Raw genomic sequence first — 19132 nt, 5'->3', positions numbered from 1 at the left:
TCTGAACAGTCTAAAAATTTTTAGTTATTTTTTAATAACTTCCCCTTCCAGAGGTATTTTCTCTGCTTTCCAATTTTGTGCAAAAACAATTCTTGCCGCTGTTATTACATACATAAACTCACATTTCTAACAGAGGGATTTGGCAGATTGATTTCTACTGGAGTCAGCAGCTCCTAATTGATAAGGTGGGCAAATGCTAATGTCTTAATGGATTTATGTTTGTATTTATCTTCTTTTTTGGGGGAAGTGGGGGGTAATTTGTCTTCCTTTGGGATAAATATAATAAAAAGATGTCTGAAGAAGTTCAGAGCAGAGACCATACAGGCACTGCTACGAAGAAATAAGCTACAAGGAATCGCATGATAAAACTCTGTAGAGGTAACCTTCAAGTTACAACCATATTTGGGGCCACAGTTTCTGTTGTTAAATAAAGCAGTTGTTAAATGAGTCATGCCTGATTTTTATTGCAACGGTTGTAAATTGAATAACTGCAGTTTTTAAGTATAACAATAGCAATAGCAATAGCTTATATCTGTCTATAAGCAATAGACTTATATACTACTTCACAGTGCTTTACAGCCCTCTCTAAGCAGTTTACAGAGGCAGCATATTGCCCCAAACAATCTGGATCTTCATTTTACTCACTTTGGAAGGATGGAAGGCTGAGTCAAACTGGAGCCCTGTTAGGATTGAATTCTAGGCTGTGGGCAGAGTTTGCCTGCAATACTGCACTTAACCACTCCACCACCAGTTATAACTGCTAATACACATAGTGATTAAAAAAATTACGGCATTTGCATTGTGATTTCATGGCACATGTCATGATTGGCAACCCCTAATTCAGTGGTAGGCCCAAGTCATAAGTCACAGAGTTTGCACTGTGATATCACAGATCACATTTTACCATCCACACAAAAGTTGAGAAAGTCTGCGGTAATCATGAAGATATGGCAATCTATCAGTCTATTCACATCAGGGTGAAATCCAGCAGATTCTGACAGGTTCTGGAGAACCGGTAGAAGAAATTTACCATCGACCATGGTATCCTGCTGCGCCAGTTGGGGGGGTTGGGAGTGGGAGGCACCGTTTATCAGTGGTTCTCCTCCTATCTCTCCGACCGGTCGCAGACGGTGTTGACAGGGGGGCAGAGGTCGACCGCGAGACACCTCACTTGTGGGGTGCCGCAGGGGTCGATTCTCTCGCCCCTCCTGTTCAACATCTATATGAAGCCGTTGGGCGAGATCATCAGTGGCTTCGGGGTGAGATATCAGCTGTACGCTGATGATACTCAGCTGTACTTTTCCACCCCGGGCCACCCCAACGAAGCTGTCGAAGTGCTGTCCCGGTGTTTGGAAGCCGTACGGGTCTGGATGGGGAGGAACAGGCTCAAGCTCAATCCCTCCAAGACGGAGTGGCTGTGGATGCAGCTGCAGCCGCAGCTGACTGTTGGGGGCAAGTTATTGGCCCCAAAGGAGGGAGTGCGCAACTTGGGTGTTCTAGATGCACGGCTGTCGTTTGAAGATCATTTGGCGGCCGTCTCCAGGAGAGCCTTTCACCAGGTCCGCCTGGTTCACCAGTTGCGCCCCTTCCTTGATCGGGATGCCCTATGCACAGTCACTCATGCTCTTGTTACATCCCGCCTGGATTATTGCAATGCTCTCTACATGGGGCTCCTCTTGAGATGCACTCGGAGGCTTCAGTTGGTCCAGAATGCAGCTGCGCGGGTGATAGAGGGAGTCTCACGTAGCTCCCATGTGACACCTCTCCTGCGCAGACTGCACTAGCTTCCTGTTGCCTTTCGGGTGCATTTCAAGATTTTGGTTACCACCTTTAAAGCGCTCCATGGCTTGGGACCTGGGTACTTACGGGACCGCCTGCTGTTACCTCATGCCTCCCACCGACCCGTACGCTCGCACAGAGAGGGCCTTCTCAGGGTGCCGTCCGCCAGACAATGTCGGCTGGCGGCCCCCAGGGGAAGATCCTTCTCTGTGGGGGCCCCTACTCTTTGGAATGAACTTCCCCCTGGTTTACGTCAAATACCTGACCTTCGGACTTTTCGCCGCGAACTGAAAACATATCTGTTTGTTCGTGCGGGGCTTTCTTAAATTGTCTAGTTTTAAATTTTAAATTTCTTTTTAGTTTTAACTTGGGGTCTTTTAGATTTTTAACTATTTTAATTTCGGCCACACTGTATAATAAGTTTTTAAATTTATTTTTAACTGTACATTGTTTCTTTTTTACTTTGGCTGTACACTGCCCTGAGTCCTTCGGGAGAAGGGCGGTTTATAAATCTAATAAAATAATAATAATAATAAATAATAAATTTTGAGTAGTTCGGAGAACTGGCAAATACCACTTCTGGCTGGCCCCAGAGTGGGGTAGGAATGGAAATTTTGCAATATCCTTCCCCTGGAGTGGGGCGGAAATGGAGATTTTGCAGTATCCTTCCCCTGCCATGCCCACCAAACCAAACCACGCCACCAAACCACACCATACCCACTAAGCCACGCCCACAGAACTGGTAGTAAAAAAATTTGGATTTCACCACTGGTTCACATCTATGTATGGGAAGCAAAACTTTGAACCTGAGTTTGCTGTTGAGGAACTAGTATAATTGACTCACCATTAGTGTTATGTGTAGTGTCCAGATGCTACGTTTTGCAGTAGCCTCTTTCAAATTAATGAGCATCGACCCAAGTTATTTATAAATACCTAATTATAGGCTGATAAGAGATCGTTTTGTTGGCACACATTTGGGGAATCTGATTCCATGAGTCCAGAAACAGACAGAAAGGCAGCTAACAATGGCGATAATCTTGGCTGTGTAATTAAATTGTTCCAAAGAGGGGAAAAAACAAAGTTAACAAATCATATTTTTCACATCAATAATTGGAAATGCAACAAGAAAAGATTATTCTTTAATTGCACATTTTCAGGATTCATTAGAGCACAGTTTCAGCAGCATGTTCTTGTCACAAGAAGCCACAGCCTGGAAGTTACTGCAAGCTGCTAACTCAGAATGCAAGTCTGAATCTGCTTTTGGTAATACATGCATTATTGCCCCCTCAAGGCGACTCCTAGAGGGGGCAAGCGGGCCTAGAGGGGCAAGGGGGCCTAGCGGGTAAGATGCTGGGCTTATTGACTAGGAGACTGGCAGTTTGAGACCAAATACCTGTGATGGAGTGAGCTCCTGTTCTTGCCCCAGCTCCTACCAACCTAGCAGTTCAAAAACAAGCAAATGCAAGTAGATAAATAGGTACTACATTGTGGGAAGGTAACAGCATTCAATGCGCCTTGGCATTTAGTCATGCCCATGGAAGTGTCTTTGGACAACTCTAGCTCCCTTGGCTAAGAAACGGAGATCAGTACCGGCTTTCAGAGTCGGACACAACTAGTCAGGGGACACGTTTACCTTTTAAAATATGCACCTTATGTAATCTTTTTCATTTAAAAAAATCAGTTTATATTATAACAAGGTTCTTTTTAAAAATACAATAAAAATATAGCACCAAAGTCAGATTCTGAGATACTACAAATAAAAAAAAAACGAGCAGTGCATTTTCTGCCATATAAAATTAAGATTCTTCAACATATGACCTTAATTCGTGCCAGTGATTTATACTGCAAAGTATTGGAAGATGTTTAGGTAGTGAAAATGGCTTGTATATGAAACAAATTCTTATTATCATTTAAGAATATAAAAGGATTTTACATCCTAATAATCATACATTTAATTTCTTTTGTTTTAAGGTTGGTGTGATGTAATAAAACCAGTTATGTTTTAGTGATAGTACTTTAGGAGTAGTGATTTATGGCAGAAGTGGGCAGGAATGTTATCTCCATTTCTCCCATCTTCATCTTGAAAAGGTTTTGTTTTTAAATGTTAAATTTGGGGTTTATATTACAATTCAGATGTTACTTCAGTTTTTAAAACGGTTGAAAATAGTGGTTTTTCTTCTTAACCCTCTCGTTACTGAAACTTGATGAGGCAGTTGTAAGAATTTGAAAGATTAAAATTCTCATCCTATGGTTATACATTGCTTACTCCTGGTTTATAGCCTCAGTATCTGTCTAAATCAGGACCCTATTTATTTAGCGTCTGTCTAGAAGCCAACCTTTCCATTCTTTTCAGTTATTTTACAAGGTGGGGAGTTTAATTATAATTTATTTCAAATTAAATCATGCTATACAATTCATGTGTTTGGAATTTATTTCCCCTTCTAATCAGTTATTGCAAAGTACAGTGAGACTAAATTAGGCACAGGCCAGCTCCAGAGATAATTCCTCATAGTAGGCAGCTCCTTCAAAGCTTTATATTCTTTTCACATGGGCCTTTTCAAGTATGCATGCACTTCATCAAATATCAGTTCCCCCTCGAGCATCCAAACCCCTTGCTGCGGGATTCTCCTGCATCTGCCTCAACTAAAACTAATTATTTTCCAGGCATGATTCTCAAAGAGTCTCCTTAATGAAATTTATTGAGAAGAAAAAGACAAGGACACAAAGATTCTGGCAGTTGAACTATTCCCCATCTAAAAATCAATATATTCTTACGGTACACTAGGTTGGAGACTGCCTTATATCTTCCTGAGAATAGTAACATGTGGCTGATCTTTTCACTAATGTAGTTGGCTATTTGTATAACCTTCCCTTATCAGGATGAGAACTTGACCATTGCATCTGCTGCTTGAAGGCAGATGCATTTGTCTCCATCCCCAGCAAGGGAACAAAACCTTACTTTGTTTGAAAGGAATGCCATAAATTAACCAAACCATTTCCTATCCATACAGCTCCTTAAGCAAAATCCCTTTAAAGGCAGTTTTCCACTTCTTTTCTCCTCCCATCTTCGCTGTCTTCTCCGTGCAATTTTTTCCATTATTAAATCTTTCCACAACTTTTGTAAAAAGTCTGTAGTTCCTACCACATAAGACATTGACATCTGAAGCAGTCCCTTCATTTTTATCCCCATTTTTTTAAAAAAAGGCAACATTCTAACCTTGAAGATAAAAGATGAATGATTTTAGGTTTTGTCTCCTTTCCTTGCCAGATGATTGATGATTTCTGAATTTGTCATGCCTAGGGCTATGGGATGGAAGTCTTCTATTTCTATTTCATACTTCTATTTCTATTTCTATTTCATCAATAAAAATTTGAGAATAGTTGCAAACTCTGAGTCTACCTTAGACTAGAATGCACAGAAGGTGCAGGATCCTTCTTTAGAAGATCAAGATAGGACATCTGAAACAAATTATTGTTTTTCTTTTCTTCTTCCTATATATGCTTATACCTCCTTATATTTACCCATATATGTATTTATTTACTATATAATCTTTTTGTATGATACCTACATATATTGTTGTGACAAAATAAAATAAATAAATAAATAAATAAATAAAATTATGGGTGGATATTGCACTCTACTTATTAGCCTCCTGGTAAGAATGATGATTGCTTCGCTCAATTTGACTTAATTGTTCAAAGAGGTGCACTTGAGGAAAAAGATCTTTCTAGCCTAAGCATGTTTATAGAGAAGTAAATTCCTTACTCATTGAGTCTTTCTTCTAGGTAAGCTTAAGTAATTTCATCTGCCAAAAGAGATGACATGAAGATAATTTGTACTAATTATCTAGATTGTTTATATCATGAGCAAATCGTAAAGTCCTTCTTGGTTTTTTTTCTCAATATTTTATATAAAATAACAAGATAATTGCATTGGCATCAGAGATCAACATAGCTATACCACCAGACAGACATTTAAATCTTCAGAGTTTCAAAGCAATGAATTCTCAAACAGTCAAGTTTGTCTCAGTCCCTGTCTTTTATTATGGAGTTAGCTCATAAAATCTTAATCTCTAGTATTCACTTTGCTTTTCTCATTTCATAAGTGTGGATGTGCATAATTATTGGTTTCTTCCATTCCTCTGGGAAAAAATAATATCATTAACAAAACTTAAGTTGTAAATTAGAAAAAAACGTTTCACAAGTAGGAACAAAACTGTTAGTTAACACCCCTATGTGAAACATTCTTTTAACAGACCTTCAACTGCAACCAATCAAATTTGTATTTGGACTCCTCCTACAACTATATAAATAGAATAGAATAGAATTTTTTATTGGCCAAGTGTGATTGGATATGAAGGAAAATTCCATTGTTTCTACAGCTTGTTTATACATTTGCTGGATATGGATAATTTGTGTAATGATGTATTGACATTTTTATGTTATTTGCATGCATTTACATAATTTGCATGACATAAATGCATGCAAATCTTATTTAAAGTTCAATTAGTCAATTACATGAATTGGTGCAAATAATATAAAAACACCAATTATGTCATTATACTAATGAAGTAAATATGTCAATTATCTGTTTTGATATTTAGCAGATATTTAGGTTTAACAAAAAGCTTTTCTTTCCAAATAATCCATTAATTTGAGCTTTTACTATTATATTATGTTAGAAATAGAATTATACCTGACACTTCAGAAGTTGAGTGGTTGATGGTTCTATGTAAGCACAGCCAATTTTGGAATATGGAAATGTTAAGTCAGTTCCAGAGCTCCTTTCTTGATATTAAATAGCTCTGATCTTCTCAAGGAGTGAATGCAGTGAATAAACCTAGAAGATAGTAGAGCAATAATGATATTGAAAAAAAAGCCCCATGTTCAATGAAACATAGATTAGAATCCATTTAAGCTGCGGTGGACATCTTATTATTCTGCCATTTTTTTCCCCCATGCAGAGTTGGTTAGCAAAACTATTGATAGAGTTTTTACAATTCAGTGATTGGAATGGATAAAAACAAAGCATCCTTTTACATGGGAAGTATAGCAAATTGGACAAAATGAGAGGTGATATGAGATCACTGATTTGCATTCTTGACCTCTGGCTGTTCTGCCTCAGTTTTCTTGCTAGCATTCATTCATTCATTCATTCATTCATTCATTCATTCATTCATTCATTCATTCATTCAATTTATTGGCCATCCATTTTAACCACAAGGTAATTCTGGATGATTTTCTCTTAAAACCCTCAGTCCAGTTTTCCTGCCACCAACTCAGCTCAGTTTCATTTCCTTTTCCTTTTCCTTTTCCCCACATGGGAGAAACTTTTTGGGTGTGCAAACTTTATCTCCTGTCTCCTGTTTTTTCAAACTAAGCTTGTCACCTTGACATAGAGCTGACTGTCTAGAAAAATCACAGGACAGAATTAGTGCTTAGCTCCACCATTCTATTCTAGAACCTTTTCTTCTGGGTTTCCAAATTCTTTGTGTTGGGCTTCCTATTGTAACTCAAACTTACAATATTGGTCACCACAATACAAAAAAGATGTTGAGACTCTAGAAAAGATATAGAGAAGAGCAACAAAAAGGATTGGGGTGGTAGAAACTAAAACATATGATGACCAGTTGCAGGAACTGGGTATGTCTAATACAACAAAGAGAAGGACTGGGTTGACATGGTAGCAGTGTTACAATATTTGAGGAGATGTCACAGAAAAGAAGGGGGCAACCTATTTTCCAAAGCATATAAAGACAAGACAAGAAGTAATTGATGGAAATTTATCAAGAAGAGATCCAACTTAAACCTAAGGAGTAATTTGGTGATAGTGATAACAATTAATCAGTGGAACAGCTTGCTTTCAGAAGCTGTGAGTGTTCCATCACTTGAGGTTTTTAAGAAGAAATTGGACAGCCATTTGTCTGGAATGATATAGGTCTCCTGCTTGGGCAGGAGGTTGGACTAGAAGACCTCCTTGGTCTCCTCCAGTTCTGTATTCTGATTGAATGACATTGCTGTGAAATCTGCAATATCTTCACTTAATGAGATCTTTGGTACTTGATCTCTGCCAATCAATTATATTGGCCTAAAATAAGCACGCTTGGAAAGTTGTTTGGCTTCTTGGCTCTTTTACTGAACGTGCAAGTACGTCTTCGGTGTTTCTGCTAGATTTAGCTTTAAACTGACTTGATGTATATAGTGATGACCCCCTTAGAATGTTGGTCTACTATAGTAACACCATGCTCAATAAGGCAGCTTCTTGAATAGAATTATGGATTACTGGATTCTTTATTGCTATTGTAACATCTACCTTAGCCAGAAAATTAATTAAATGTAGTATTTCTATCCTTGGGAAAGTTCTAATGAGGACTAATGAAGAAAACCAGAATTGTAAAAAAAAAAAGTGCCTTTAGATAAAGAAACACCATTTTTTACCACATCACAGCTTCAGAGAATTGACAAATATTTCAAAGCTGTTTACATTCCAGGCATTTAACATTCCAAACTCTTTACATTCTAGGTACATAAATGCTGAGAAAGAGGTCTGGCTTTATACTAACTTGTATAAATTCAGGTTGAAGGACCATGAAACATCTGCAAGACTAGTGTGTTTAATACTTCCTTCAGATAGAAAATGCTTGAACAATTTTCATATATTCTTTAATTCCTGAGTAATAATAATAATAATAATAATAATATTTTAATTTGTATACCGCCCTTCTCCCGAAGGACTCAGGGCGGTGAACAACCAAGTAAAATACAACCACAGTCAAATACAATATTAAAAATAGCCCTTAAAAAACTTATTCAATTTGTCGAAAAATTTTAAAATACAAATTACACCCATAAAATTACAGAAATTTAAAACCCAATTAAATAAATTAAAATTTTAAAATCAAGCCAGTCCAGCCATACGAAATAAATAGGTTTTAAGTTCGCGGCGAAAGGTCCTAAGGTCAGGCAATTGTCGGAGTACAGGGGGAAGCTCGTTCCACAGGGTAGGAGCCCCCACAGAGAAGGCCCTCCCCCTGGGGGCCGCCAGTCGACATTGTTTGGCTGACGGCACCCTAAGGAGTCCCTCTCTATGGGAACGCACTGGGCGCTGGGAGATAGAAGACGGCAGTAGACGGTCCCGTAAGTAACCCGGTCCTAAGCCATGGAGCGCTTTGAAGGTGGTAACCAATACCTTGAAGCGCACCCGGAAGACAACAGGTAGCCATTTCATTCCAGTGCAATTTTCATCCTTTGTAAACTACGCTAATAAGTTTGTTTATCATAATTAATCAGGATTTATATGTAGATAAATTGTAAGAGTTGAGACCCTTTTTGGTAAGGTAAATCAAATTTTCCAGTCAAAACATCCTATAAAGTACAGTGTGACAAAATATGGACAAAATCACTAGCCAGTGCAAGACTGCAACCTTAGTTCTGGTCTTTGAAGAGAAACATACTGGTTTAAATAGTCTATAAATAATTTCACTTATCTCCCACTTCACGACATGGTGACTTAGTTTTACTTAAATGTATTCAAGTGAATAAGGTTAGTCATGGCATACTTAAGTCCTGGCACATTTACTCTGAAACTATTTGAATCCAAGTCCATGGATTTCTTGCAATAACATTTCTCCATTCACCTTTTTTGAGAGGTTGCAGGTGCAAGTTTTTGTTCCTTGGTGCTGATGTTATTGAAATGAATTGGGAAGACTCGATGGCCATTGTCATCAGAATACCAAGCATGAAAGAGATCACTGATCTTTCAGTGACTGGGTTGATTCATAATACGATGTGATCCTTGATGACTGCATTACAATTGACTTGCATGCAGAAATGATGGAGAACATTGATTCCATCTCTAGCAGTACTTTCAATCTAATAGGTTCACAACTTATCTAATAGGTTCAGCTTATGGTTGTGTTCAAGGGTGGGGAAAGGCAAGCAAGAGAAGACATGTGTTAAGATACTCCACCTCTATACTTGTGTGTAACCTCCACCTCTATACTTGTGTGTAACCTTACGATGTAAGTACAAAAGTGCAGAGTTTGCATTGGAGCCATGATGAAAATTGGCATCAGTATAGCTAGCAAAATCTGTCTGTGGTTCATTTCCCAGTTTTTAAGTGCCGAATTGAATGATAAATCAGGTGAACCCCCATACTTATTTTAGGTTGAAATTCATATTACCTTTGCAAATCAGTGCAATCAATATTACTTTAATTTGTCATTTCTGAGTAGAATGTCCTAAAGGCAATGGAACTATGCCTATAGTTTCTCATCCAACTTGGCAACTAGTAGAAGTGTGAAATGTCAGTTCTAGAACTATTTAATTATATGTAATGCTTTAACTGTACAATTTTTACTGCTAATAGTTTAGTGCTGAGTTATGATCATGAACTATATCAGTTTTGGATTTGCCAACCATTTGTTTCTCCTAGAGAAACTGAAAGGAGTTAATAAGCTTCCACCTATTTTAGATTAATCTCAGATTATGGTAATATCTGCACTCTTAATTGTGGCTTATATTAACTGGGTTACTAAATAACACAGCCCCATAAATCATAGTTTGAAACAGTCTTACTTTCATAAACCGTATTAAGATTAAGCATGCTTTATCCTGGTTCAAATCTCATGCTAAATTGCATTAGTAAACAGTGGAAATGAAACTGTTGGAGGAAAATAAGAAAGGATTCAGAAGCACAGCTTCATAACACCAAGCTATAGTTTAATTATGTACTAATTCAGCCACTGTATATAATATTGCAAGGCTTAGAAAGCTGTGCAGTTTCAGCTGCTTATTGAAGTGGCTTGACTCTTTACACTTTGAAATACATTTGAGCTTTCTAAAGAAAGTGCTAAAGAGATGATTTGGTGTAGATGTTAAAGGCCCTGAGTCACAAACTGTGACGCTTTGAGTTCTAGTCATGCCTTTGGCAAATGCTTTCTGAAAATGTAGCGAAGAAAACTGCAGGGTGAATTATCCAGGCAATCATTCAGAATCCAGATTGGCTCAAAAGAGAAAAGGAAGGAAGGAAGGAAGGAAGGAAGGAAGGAAGGAAGAGAAAGAAAGAAAGAAAGAAAGAAAGAAAGAAAGAAAGAAAGAAAGAAAGAAAGAAAGAAAGAAAGAGGGTGAGGGAGAGAGAGAGAGAGAGGAAACTTGCTTAAAAACAAGATAGTAAGTGGTGTTTTTTTTTAAAAAATCCTGTAATGTAGTAAATATTAATTTGTGCTTGATGTACTTAAGCTGTCTTGTTCAGAAACCAGACAATAATTCAAGCACATGAGCAGGATTGTATAAGAGAAGCGCAAAATGCTAGAACTAATGGACTGTCAGATGCTACTCGATTTGTATTCTTTTTCTCATAATAACCAACTCATAATGGGATCTTAAAGGAGATAGATTTCTGAAAGAAAAAACCTTAACTGAGGTAATAGCTGTAGGACAGCATATGAAAACAAGAAAGTTTTGTCTTGAGTGTTTTTTGTTGTTATGGAAATGTGATGCTCCCATCTAATAATGTCAATATCAGCCTTTCATTTTTAAAAATAGGTACCTATAAAAGGAACACTTACTAAATCTGCTGAAGGATCAGGTGGTTGTTGTTTTTTTGGTTGTTGTTCAGTTGGAAGAGCCATTGGGACTTTATCTGAACAATGTCATTGCAAGGTCTAGCCTACTTTAAGTAGTGCTTGGTTGCATTCTTTTTTAAATGCATGAGCAAAGGTGACCTATAGACTTTCATCCTGTAAAAAATAAGATCCTGTCAAACGGCAGCAGAATTTGTCCTGTGAAATACATTTTTCCTTCCCAGGGGCTTTTTTGATAATTCAAAAGGCATCTGGTGATGATAATGTTATCTGGTTTTTTAAAAAATGCTTTGAACTGTCACACATGAATTTTGCAGCTGTTCATAATGATTTTATTAGTAAAAGGAATAGAAATACTAAATATATTTCTAGTTACATTGAACAATAACAACTGAATGTATGCATTATGACAGCATAATACATTATTTATTATGATTATGTCTACTTCTTTTTCTACTTGCCAACTGTCTCCCTAAATTGGCAGGTAATATACTCTTTAGTTATTAAGCAAGAATAGAAGGTAGAAGTGTATGCATGAACATTTACTCCTGTTAATGTCTCTAAATATAGATTTAGAGAGCTTGCCTACAATTTAATTATCCCCACTTTCTTCCCATACAAATCTTCCATTAATAGTGCTTGGTACCTTGAAAAGAAACCTGGTATTGGGGCACATTGAAGATTATAGATTGGAAATTATTGAGGTGTGGCTAGAGGTTGACACCTAAAGACTGAATTTCTGATTATTATTTTTCTCTCAGAGCACACATTCAGCTTGTGTTCACCAAATACAGAAGACTGTGCATGCAGTTATTGATATGGGACCTCTGTTTTCACCAATCATTTGAGAAGTGGTAAAAAAGAATTAGCAGTTGATGCTAAATTAGGCTAAATTTCCTCATCGTTCCTAGTTTTAATTCTCAAGCATTTTATCATTTCCATTTTGTTATTTTAAAACTTGCATGGGTGTGTCCATAAAGTTATTAGGTATTAAGGTCAATTCAAGGCAGCCTAAGTTTATTTTTATTTTTCTATTGTTACATATAAGGGCCCCGAGCTGATACGACTGTAATGATTACTAAGGGTTGTACTATTCATTTTGTCCCATATATGTTATGTGTGAGCTTTTCTGTATTAGCAAGATTACAATTTAACAATTGAAGAGCAGTGGTATCGACAGCAAGTTGCCATGACATCAAAATGATACATCAATGTAAAAATGCTGCCGTTACATACTTGTTTCTGAAAATCTGACTAAAATATGTAAGTTGCAGCATTTGTGTGATGAAGTTATCAAACATGTTGGGTCCTTGGTCCTCTACTTTGCAAATGCCATATTCAAGAAGAAACATTTGACTACTGTAACATTTGTACTATAACTTTATCTTATAATTTAATATTTTATTATACTTTAATCATTATAGTTTCCTATAAATGATCCCATACGAGGAACCTGTAATTCCATTTCTCTCCATAAACCAGATGTGATAACTTGGTATTACTTCCTCTGGTTTAAAAGTATAATTTCATGGTTTTCAAGTAATGAGAAATTGGTTTAAGAAATCACAAAAATATTCTATTATAATTAGATGTCTTTTAGAAAGCTGTCCTTTAGATTTATTTATTTTTCAAAAACTCACTTCTGTCCTTTATTTTGCTCATTTAACTTTTACCATACAAATTGTACCATTTAATGCAGTCTTTCACATTCCTGTGAAAAATATAAAATTTGAATTTTATTTTTAAAACAGATTTATATATACTGCTTGATTTTAGATATTTTTAAGATATCTTTTTCTAAAGGTTTTCTTTGTTTTGTGTTATAAAAATAAACATTTTTTTAATCCTTATGAATCTATCCCAATTTTTTCCTAAGAAAATATCACTGCAATTATAATGTGAGAAAGAAATGAAACATAAGGCTCAGTTTTGATCTAATAAACACACGTGTATTAATGTATAAAAAAACTTGCAAAATTATTTCTTTGCATAGGACTTAGCATGATATGCAAATTAGAACCCACACATTTTCTGAGGTATTTATGCATATTTTTCACCTCTGTGCATTGTTTTTGGACTTGTCTGTAATTCTAGCAGGAATCAAATTTCAGCTTAATATTTACTGTGGACATATTAATTAAGTCCAAATATTTTCCCCTTTTCACTATAACCGAGTCATCCATCTTTATCTCTGTTATAGTGAGAAGAAGAAGGGATGTACTATAACAAATTACATAATTGCTGATATACATCTCAAGTAGGCATATTCTATTTCCTTTTCCAAGAATTAGAAGATGAGGAGACTTTTTGTTGTATCAGATTAGAATGTTACAGAGGCTGAGCCAGTAGCCTAAGAATAGTTGAGTAACTATTTTGAAGGAAGGTCATATCACCTTATGTTTGTGCCCTTCATCTTTATTTCTCTTTGTTCCTCTTTCAACTTAGCCTCTGTTTTCACCATTATGCTTCTCTTACACAAAAATAAATCTTCTGATTCTTCCTTCTTCACTTCCTCCAAGAATCCTCTTTTGAACAATCGTGGATTTTTTTGTAAAGAAAAATTTAAGAAATTAATGTAAAGCAAAAGGTCAAGGTTATATTTCTTCTATATTTTACGGCACTGAAAACAGTTGGAAGTCATCACTTTTTCTTTTTTCGCTTTGCACTTTTTTCTCTCTTTCTCTTTTTTTCTTCTATATTTTATTTTATAATGAAATTTAATAACTAATTCCTTAACTGGACTTCAGTTGAGGGAAACATTAAAGAGGCTTTTGGAGAACACAGGTTTCTTCTCAAGAGAGAGATGGGGTACAGGATACTTTTCCCTGCACATTTTCTATAAATCTTTTAAAGACAAAAAGTAGCTTCGCAATATTTGAGATGCCTTTTAGCATCTCTTTTGCATATGTGCTAAATTTGAAAATGTCATGTGAAGTCCTTTGCTGTGAATAAATATACTGTATATATGCATATTTATATGCATGTGTTTATGTATATGTATGTGTGTGTACTGTGTGTATTTATAGTTATATGTATGTGTATATAACTATATACACACACATCTGCTCACAAACGTGTGTGTGTGTGTATGTATGTATGTGTGTGTGTGTGTGTGTATTCTGAGGTTTTCACGGGTGTTTGTATGTAGGTCTTTGGTTGTTCGGGTTTTCTCCCGTGTAAAATTGGAAGTGTCTTGGTGACGTTTCGACGAAATCTCAATGAGACTTCCAATTTTATATATATGTATATAAATATATATATGTGTGTTTTCTGAGGTTTTCGCGGGTGTTTGTATGTAGGTCTTTGATTATTCGGGTTTTCTCCCGCATAAAATTGGAAGTGTGTTGGAGATGTTTCGACAAAGTCTCATTCGTCATCTTCATGCTTCAGCTTCATGCTTCTGGGAGCAATGTGTGATTGCAGCTGTTTCTTCCTTTTTAACTGCTAGAGGGGGTTTGAACTGATTGGGTGGGAGATTGGCTGTGCTCTGATTGGATGGGGGTTTTTTTGTGCTCTGATTGGCTGGGGGTGTGTCCTGTTTGGGTGGGGGCTTGGTTGTGCCCAAATTAGCTCACCAGCTCAAATCCCCTGCAACTTAGACTAATCTGAGCACAACCAAGCCCCCACCCAAACAGGAAACACCCCAGCCAATCAGAGCACAAAAACCCCATCCAATCAGAGCACAGCCAAGCTCCCACCCAATCAGTTCAAACCCCACTAGCAGTTAAAAGGAAGAAACAGCTGCAATCACACATTGCTCCCAGAAGCACAAAGCTGAAGCCTGAAGATGACGAATGAGACTTCAAACGTCGCCAAGACACTTCCAATTTTACACGGGAGAAAACCCGAACAACCAAAGACCTACATACAAACACCCGTGAAAACCTCAGAAAACAAATATATATATATATGTAGGTCTTTGGTTGTTCGGGTTTTCTCCCGTGTAAAATTGGAAATGTCTTGGCATCTGGATGATTTTCTCTGGGAATGATTCTTTGTTGGATTTCTTCGCTGATGGGGGAGGCTTTTATTTTGGATCTAGTGTTTTTTCTAGGTAGGTGGTGGGGTCTGTTTTTAGGGGCTTGTATGCAGGGTCTTGGAGTAGGTTGGTTAATTTGGTTTGGTAGTCAGATGTGTTCATAACTACCGTGGCGTTGCCCTTGTCTGCTGGTAGGATTATTATGCTGGTGTCTTTTTTCAGGTTAAGTAGTGCTGTCTGTTCCTCTTTGGGTAAGTTGCTTTTGGGTGGCTTGCTGCTGCAGAGGATGTTGGTGATTTCGAGTCTGATTTTGTTAGCGTCATCGGGGTTGATTTTGGTCAGGCTGGTTTCTACTCCGCATATAATGGTTTCAGTGGGGATGTATTTGGGAGTGACTGCAAAGTTGAATCCTTTGGAAAGGACATCGGTTTCAGCTTTGGTGAGGATCCTATCTGAGATGTTATGCACTGTTTGTTTCATGTGTGGCTGTGAGGGGGGAGGGGTTTGTTTCTGGCGTTCTTGTAGTCTTCGGAGTTTGTTGGTGTGTGTATCTGTCTTGAGGGTGGTCTGTGTTTCGGCTCTCCAGACGGCGAGTTGTTTGGATTTGTCCCAATATATATATATAAAAACAGAATCTACTGATCAAGCTACTAGAAAGATTCTGCTTTCCAAAAGAATTACATTTAAAAAATGGTAACTTTAAGCCTCTTAAAGGTATGCATTTAACATTTAGTTTTTAATGCTCTTTGCTTTCCTATGTTGGTGCTAAAATACTGATGTTTTCTACTACTACTTACATGGAGGTGAATTAAAGATTACCTACTGGCACCACATATCTTGCTTGACTGAATAGAGTTTCTCCATTTTTGTGAGAGACCATGTAATTTTAGAGTTAATCCAGTGTTGGCCATATATAGATTTGTGACCATCATTAAGTGTAGTACCTTGATGAAGGTATCTTTTCTTTTATGTACACTGAGAGCATATGCACCAAGACAAATTCCTTGTGTGTCCAATCACACTTGGCCAATAAAAAATCTATTCTATTCTATTCTATTTTAGGTTATTGGAAGCAAGTATTTTTTACAAATATTGAAATTTCTTGGCATGGTGTTAGTAGTTTATCTCCTGCTTGATTTTTTAAAACATTACCACATTTTCCTGTTATTCCAGATGTTATTTTACTTCCAGTGTGAACTTTTCTACCTCCTATAATTAATATTTTTTGGAAGGGAGTTGTTAACCTAAGATGCTACATGTCAGCATAGAACCATTCAGTTTCCTTATTAATAAGAAAATATTAATATTAATAATAAATACTAGTTGGCCTTGCAACATAGTATTTGGCAGCCTAAAGCTCTTTAGTATTTTATTCAATCATATTCATTCGGTTAATTAGCACTAGTTATTAATTTATATATCTTCATTATTCTCTTTCAATCTTCTTATGTTCTTCCCAGAATCACCCAGCCTTTATGGCCTTCGAGCATTTCCAATTTTGAGGATTTTCTATCACCATCAAATGCCTATTTTTTAAATAAAGGTTTTTCCCCCCTTCATTTTGATAAATTTGTCGATCGTACCTAAGTCTGCAAGCACTACTGTGAAGAGATGATGTATATTTGCTGACATAATGATTGTAATTGTAAAGCTTAGTTAATTAGCTGTATATTTAATAATATATTTACCAAACTTTCAAGATTTGTGGTAGGAGTGTGATATATAAGCTGTAGACAGCAGAATAGTTTGAATAAGAAAAAAATGGACCTGGCCTGGGGTACAAGCTTCTCTTTAGATAATTACACATGTGGGTTCTGAATGCATTCTCTTTTATAACGTTAGCTAATCTTGCCAAGGTTTAATATGCAAACCACCCCATTTTTAAACATTTCCTTTCCAAATGCAAATGGCATTGACAGTACACTCCTTAGGAAATGACAAACTGTCCTGAATGTTTGTCTTCCTTAAGTAAACAACTTAAAATAAACTCCTTCAGTATCTTGTAATTGTATGGCTGCTTAGGTTATCCTGTTATTTCATATGGACTCTAATAATCAGGCCAATTATTTGAGACAGTTTCATTCCGCTAAATTATTTTCAAAGAACATAATTATCCCCATGATGTGTTCTGAAACATAAAATATCAGCATTAAGACTTGAATCCAACAATCATTTTGGTAAAAGTCGCTCAGTTCAGTTAAGATTAATTATTTCTGCTATGTTATTATAAAGAGCCCTTATTACTGAGAACATGGCCATCACAGTCTGTGACAAGTGCCTTTGGCTCGAACAGCATGCTGAAATCATGTGGGGTGGCACTATCTTTTATTTTTCTAATGTTTTCATACCATGCTCATACATGGACTTCTAGACGCCAGCTGGTGCCATTTCCTGCATCTTCCTCACCAATTGGGATTACATTTCTTTCAAACCAAAAAAAAGGGGGTGACAAATTGCTCTTTCTCATCAAGTTGTAGCTGTGGGCACTGGGTGCAAGAAGGGAGAAAAGAGAATCTTCTTAGTCTACACAATGTTGGATACAGTATAGTCTACTGTGTAATCTACACAGTCTGCCGGTTGGATGTATCAGTTACCTTCAACATAATTTAAATTCTATATATATATATTGAACTTTTTTACATTAAAAGCATAGAAAAAAAGGAAAAAGAAAAGATTATATCACTTAAAAGCTATTTGTGGTGTTTTTCTTCTCACATAATTTAAATTCTAGAAGGAAAGTACTTCCCTTGGGATGTTAACAGAGATCATATTTCCCTTCTAAAAAAATATGTTAAGGGTTCAGTACTAAAACTCTTGAAAAATGGCAAAAGTTGGTGGTTTGAACTGCAACATTTATTCATTCATTCATTCACTCATTCACTCATTCATTCATTCAATTTCTATAGCCACTCAACTGAAACAAGTGACTCATAGATGGACAATAGGCAGTAACCTGAATACATTTCTCAATGTTGATCTTGCCATCATTTGGATTATCTTCTTTGCAGATCTGTACCCCAGATTTGGTGGTGTACTTGTCCTGCTCAAATCAACGGCTCCAAGAACGCCTAATGAAACGCGCCGAACAGCAGGGGAGGCCAGACGATAATCTGAAAGCCACACAGAGACGCCTGACTAATTTCAAGCAGAATGCTGTTCCGCTGGTCAAATATTTCCAGGAAAAGGGCCTGATAGTTACCGTAAGTTTTAAAATCTATATGCTTGATAAATTAATTTTGGCTACCAAAATTTCAGGCAATGATTGTCTGACCTAGAAGAAGATTGTCTCATGCTTTTGATAATTAAATCATTAAAAGTCCGTCCCCCCGCCCATGTTTGATTGAGGGCTTCTGCATTCATGCTCTCTCAGACTAAGAGGCCCCAATTGGTTTTGTAGCTGTTTCATGCTCACCTGGATGTATAATTTATTCAGCAATTGCTTTTTTGATCAAAGCCCTTTCTATTAGAGTAGGAATATTTTTCAGCCATCACTGTTGTCTTACAACACCCACAAAACTTCCTCTTAGAGAATCTGGTCAGTCATTTGATGAAAGACCAGCGTTCAGATGGAAATAGTCTGTGTCAATCCATTTTTGCACTTGGGATCGGCAGAAGAAAAATGATGGCTAAATTTAGGGATACTCTAATCTACCTCAGTATTTCTCAACCTCGTCAGCTTTAAGATGTGTGGACTTCATTCATGCTTGCTGGACAGTTCTGGTAGCTGAGGTCCACACGTCTGAGGCTGAAGAAACGTTGAGCTATAGAATACATTTTGAGCTAGACACTA

At 36.8% G+C, this 19132-nt stretch overlaps 1 protein-coding gene across 2 annotated transcripts in view; it reads left to right on the top strand.

Moving 5' to 3' along the window:
- The window catches only part of AK5 (adenylate kinase 5), a 124081-nt gene that overhangs the window by 16896 nt on the left and 88053 nt on the right, over positions 1 to 19132 (top strand). For both annotated transcript variants that reach the window (XM_058177140.1, XM_058177141.1), the window contains exon 6: positions 18351 to 18542. In XM_058177140.1, the coding sequence (XP_058033123.1) occupies positions 18351 to 18542 (192 nt within the window). The remainder of the gene's footprint in view (positions 1 to 18350; positions 18543 to 19132) is intronic.

This window comes from Ahaetulla prasina, chromosome 3 (assembly GCF_028640845.1).
Source record: "Ahaetulla prasina isolate Xishuangbanna chromosome 3, ASM2864084v1, whole genome shotgun sequence".
In the NCBI taxonomy this organism is placed as follows: domain Eukaryota; kingdom Metazoa; phylum Chordata; class Lepidosauria; order Squamata; family Colubridae; genus Ahaetulla; species Ahaetulla prasina.
The sequence above is the reverse complement of the archived record's forward strand: the minus strand, read 5'-3'. Positions and strand labels throughout refer to the sequence as shown.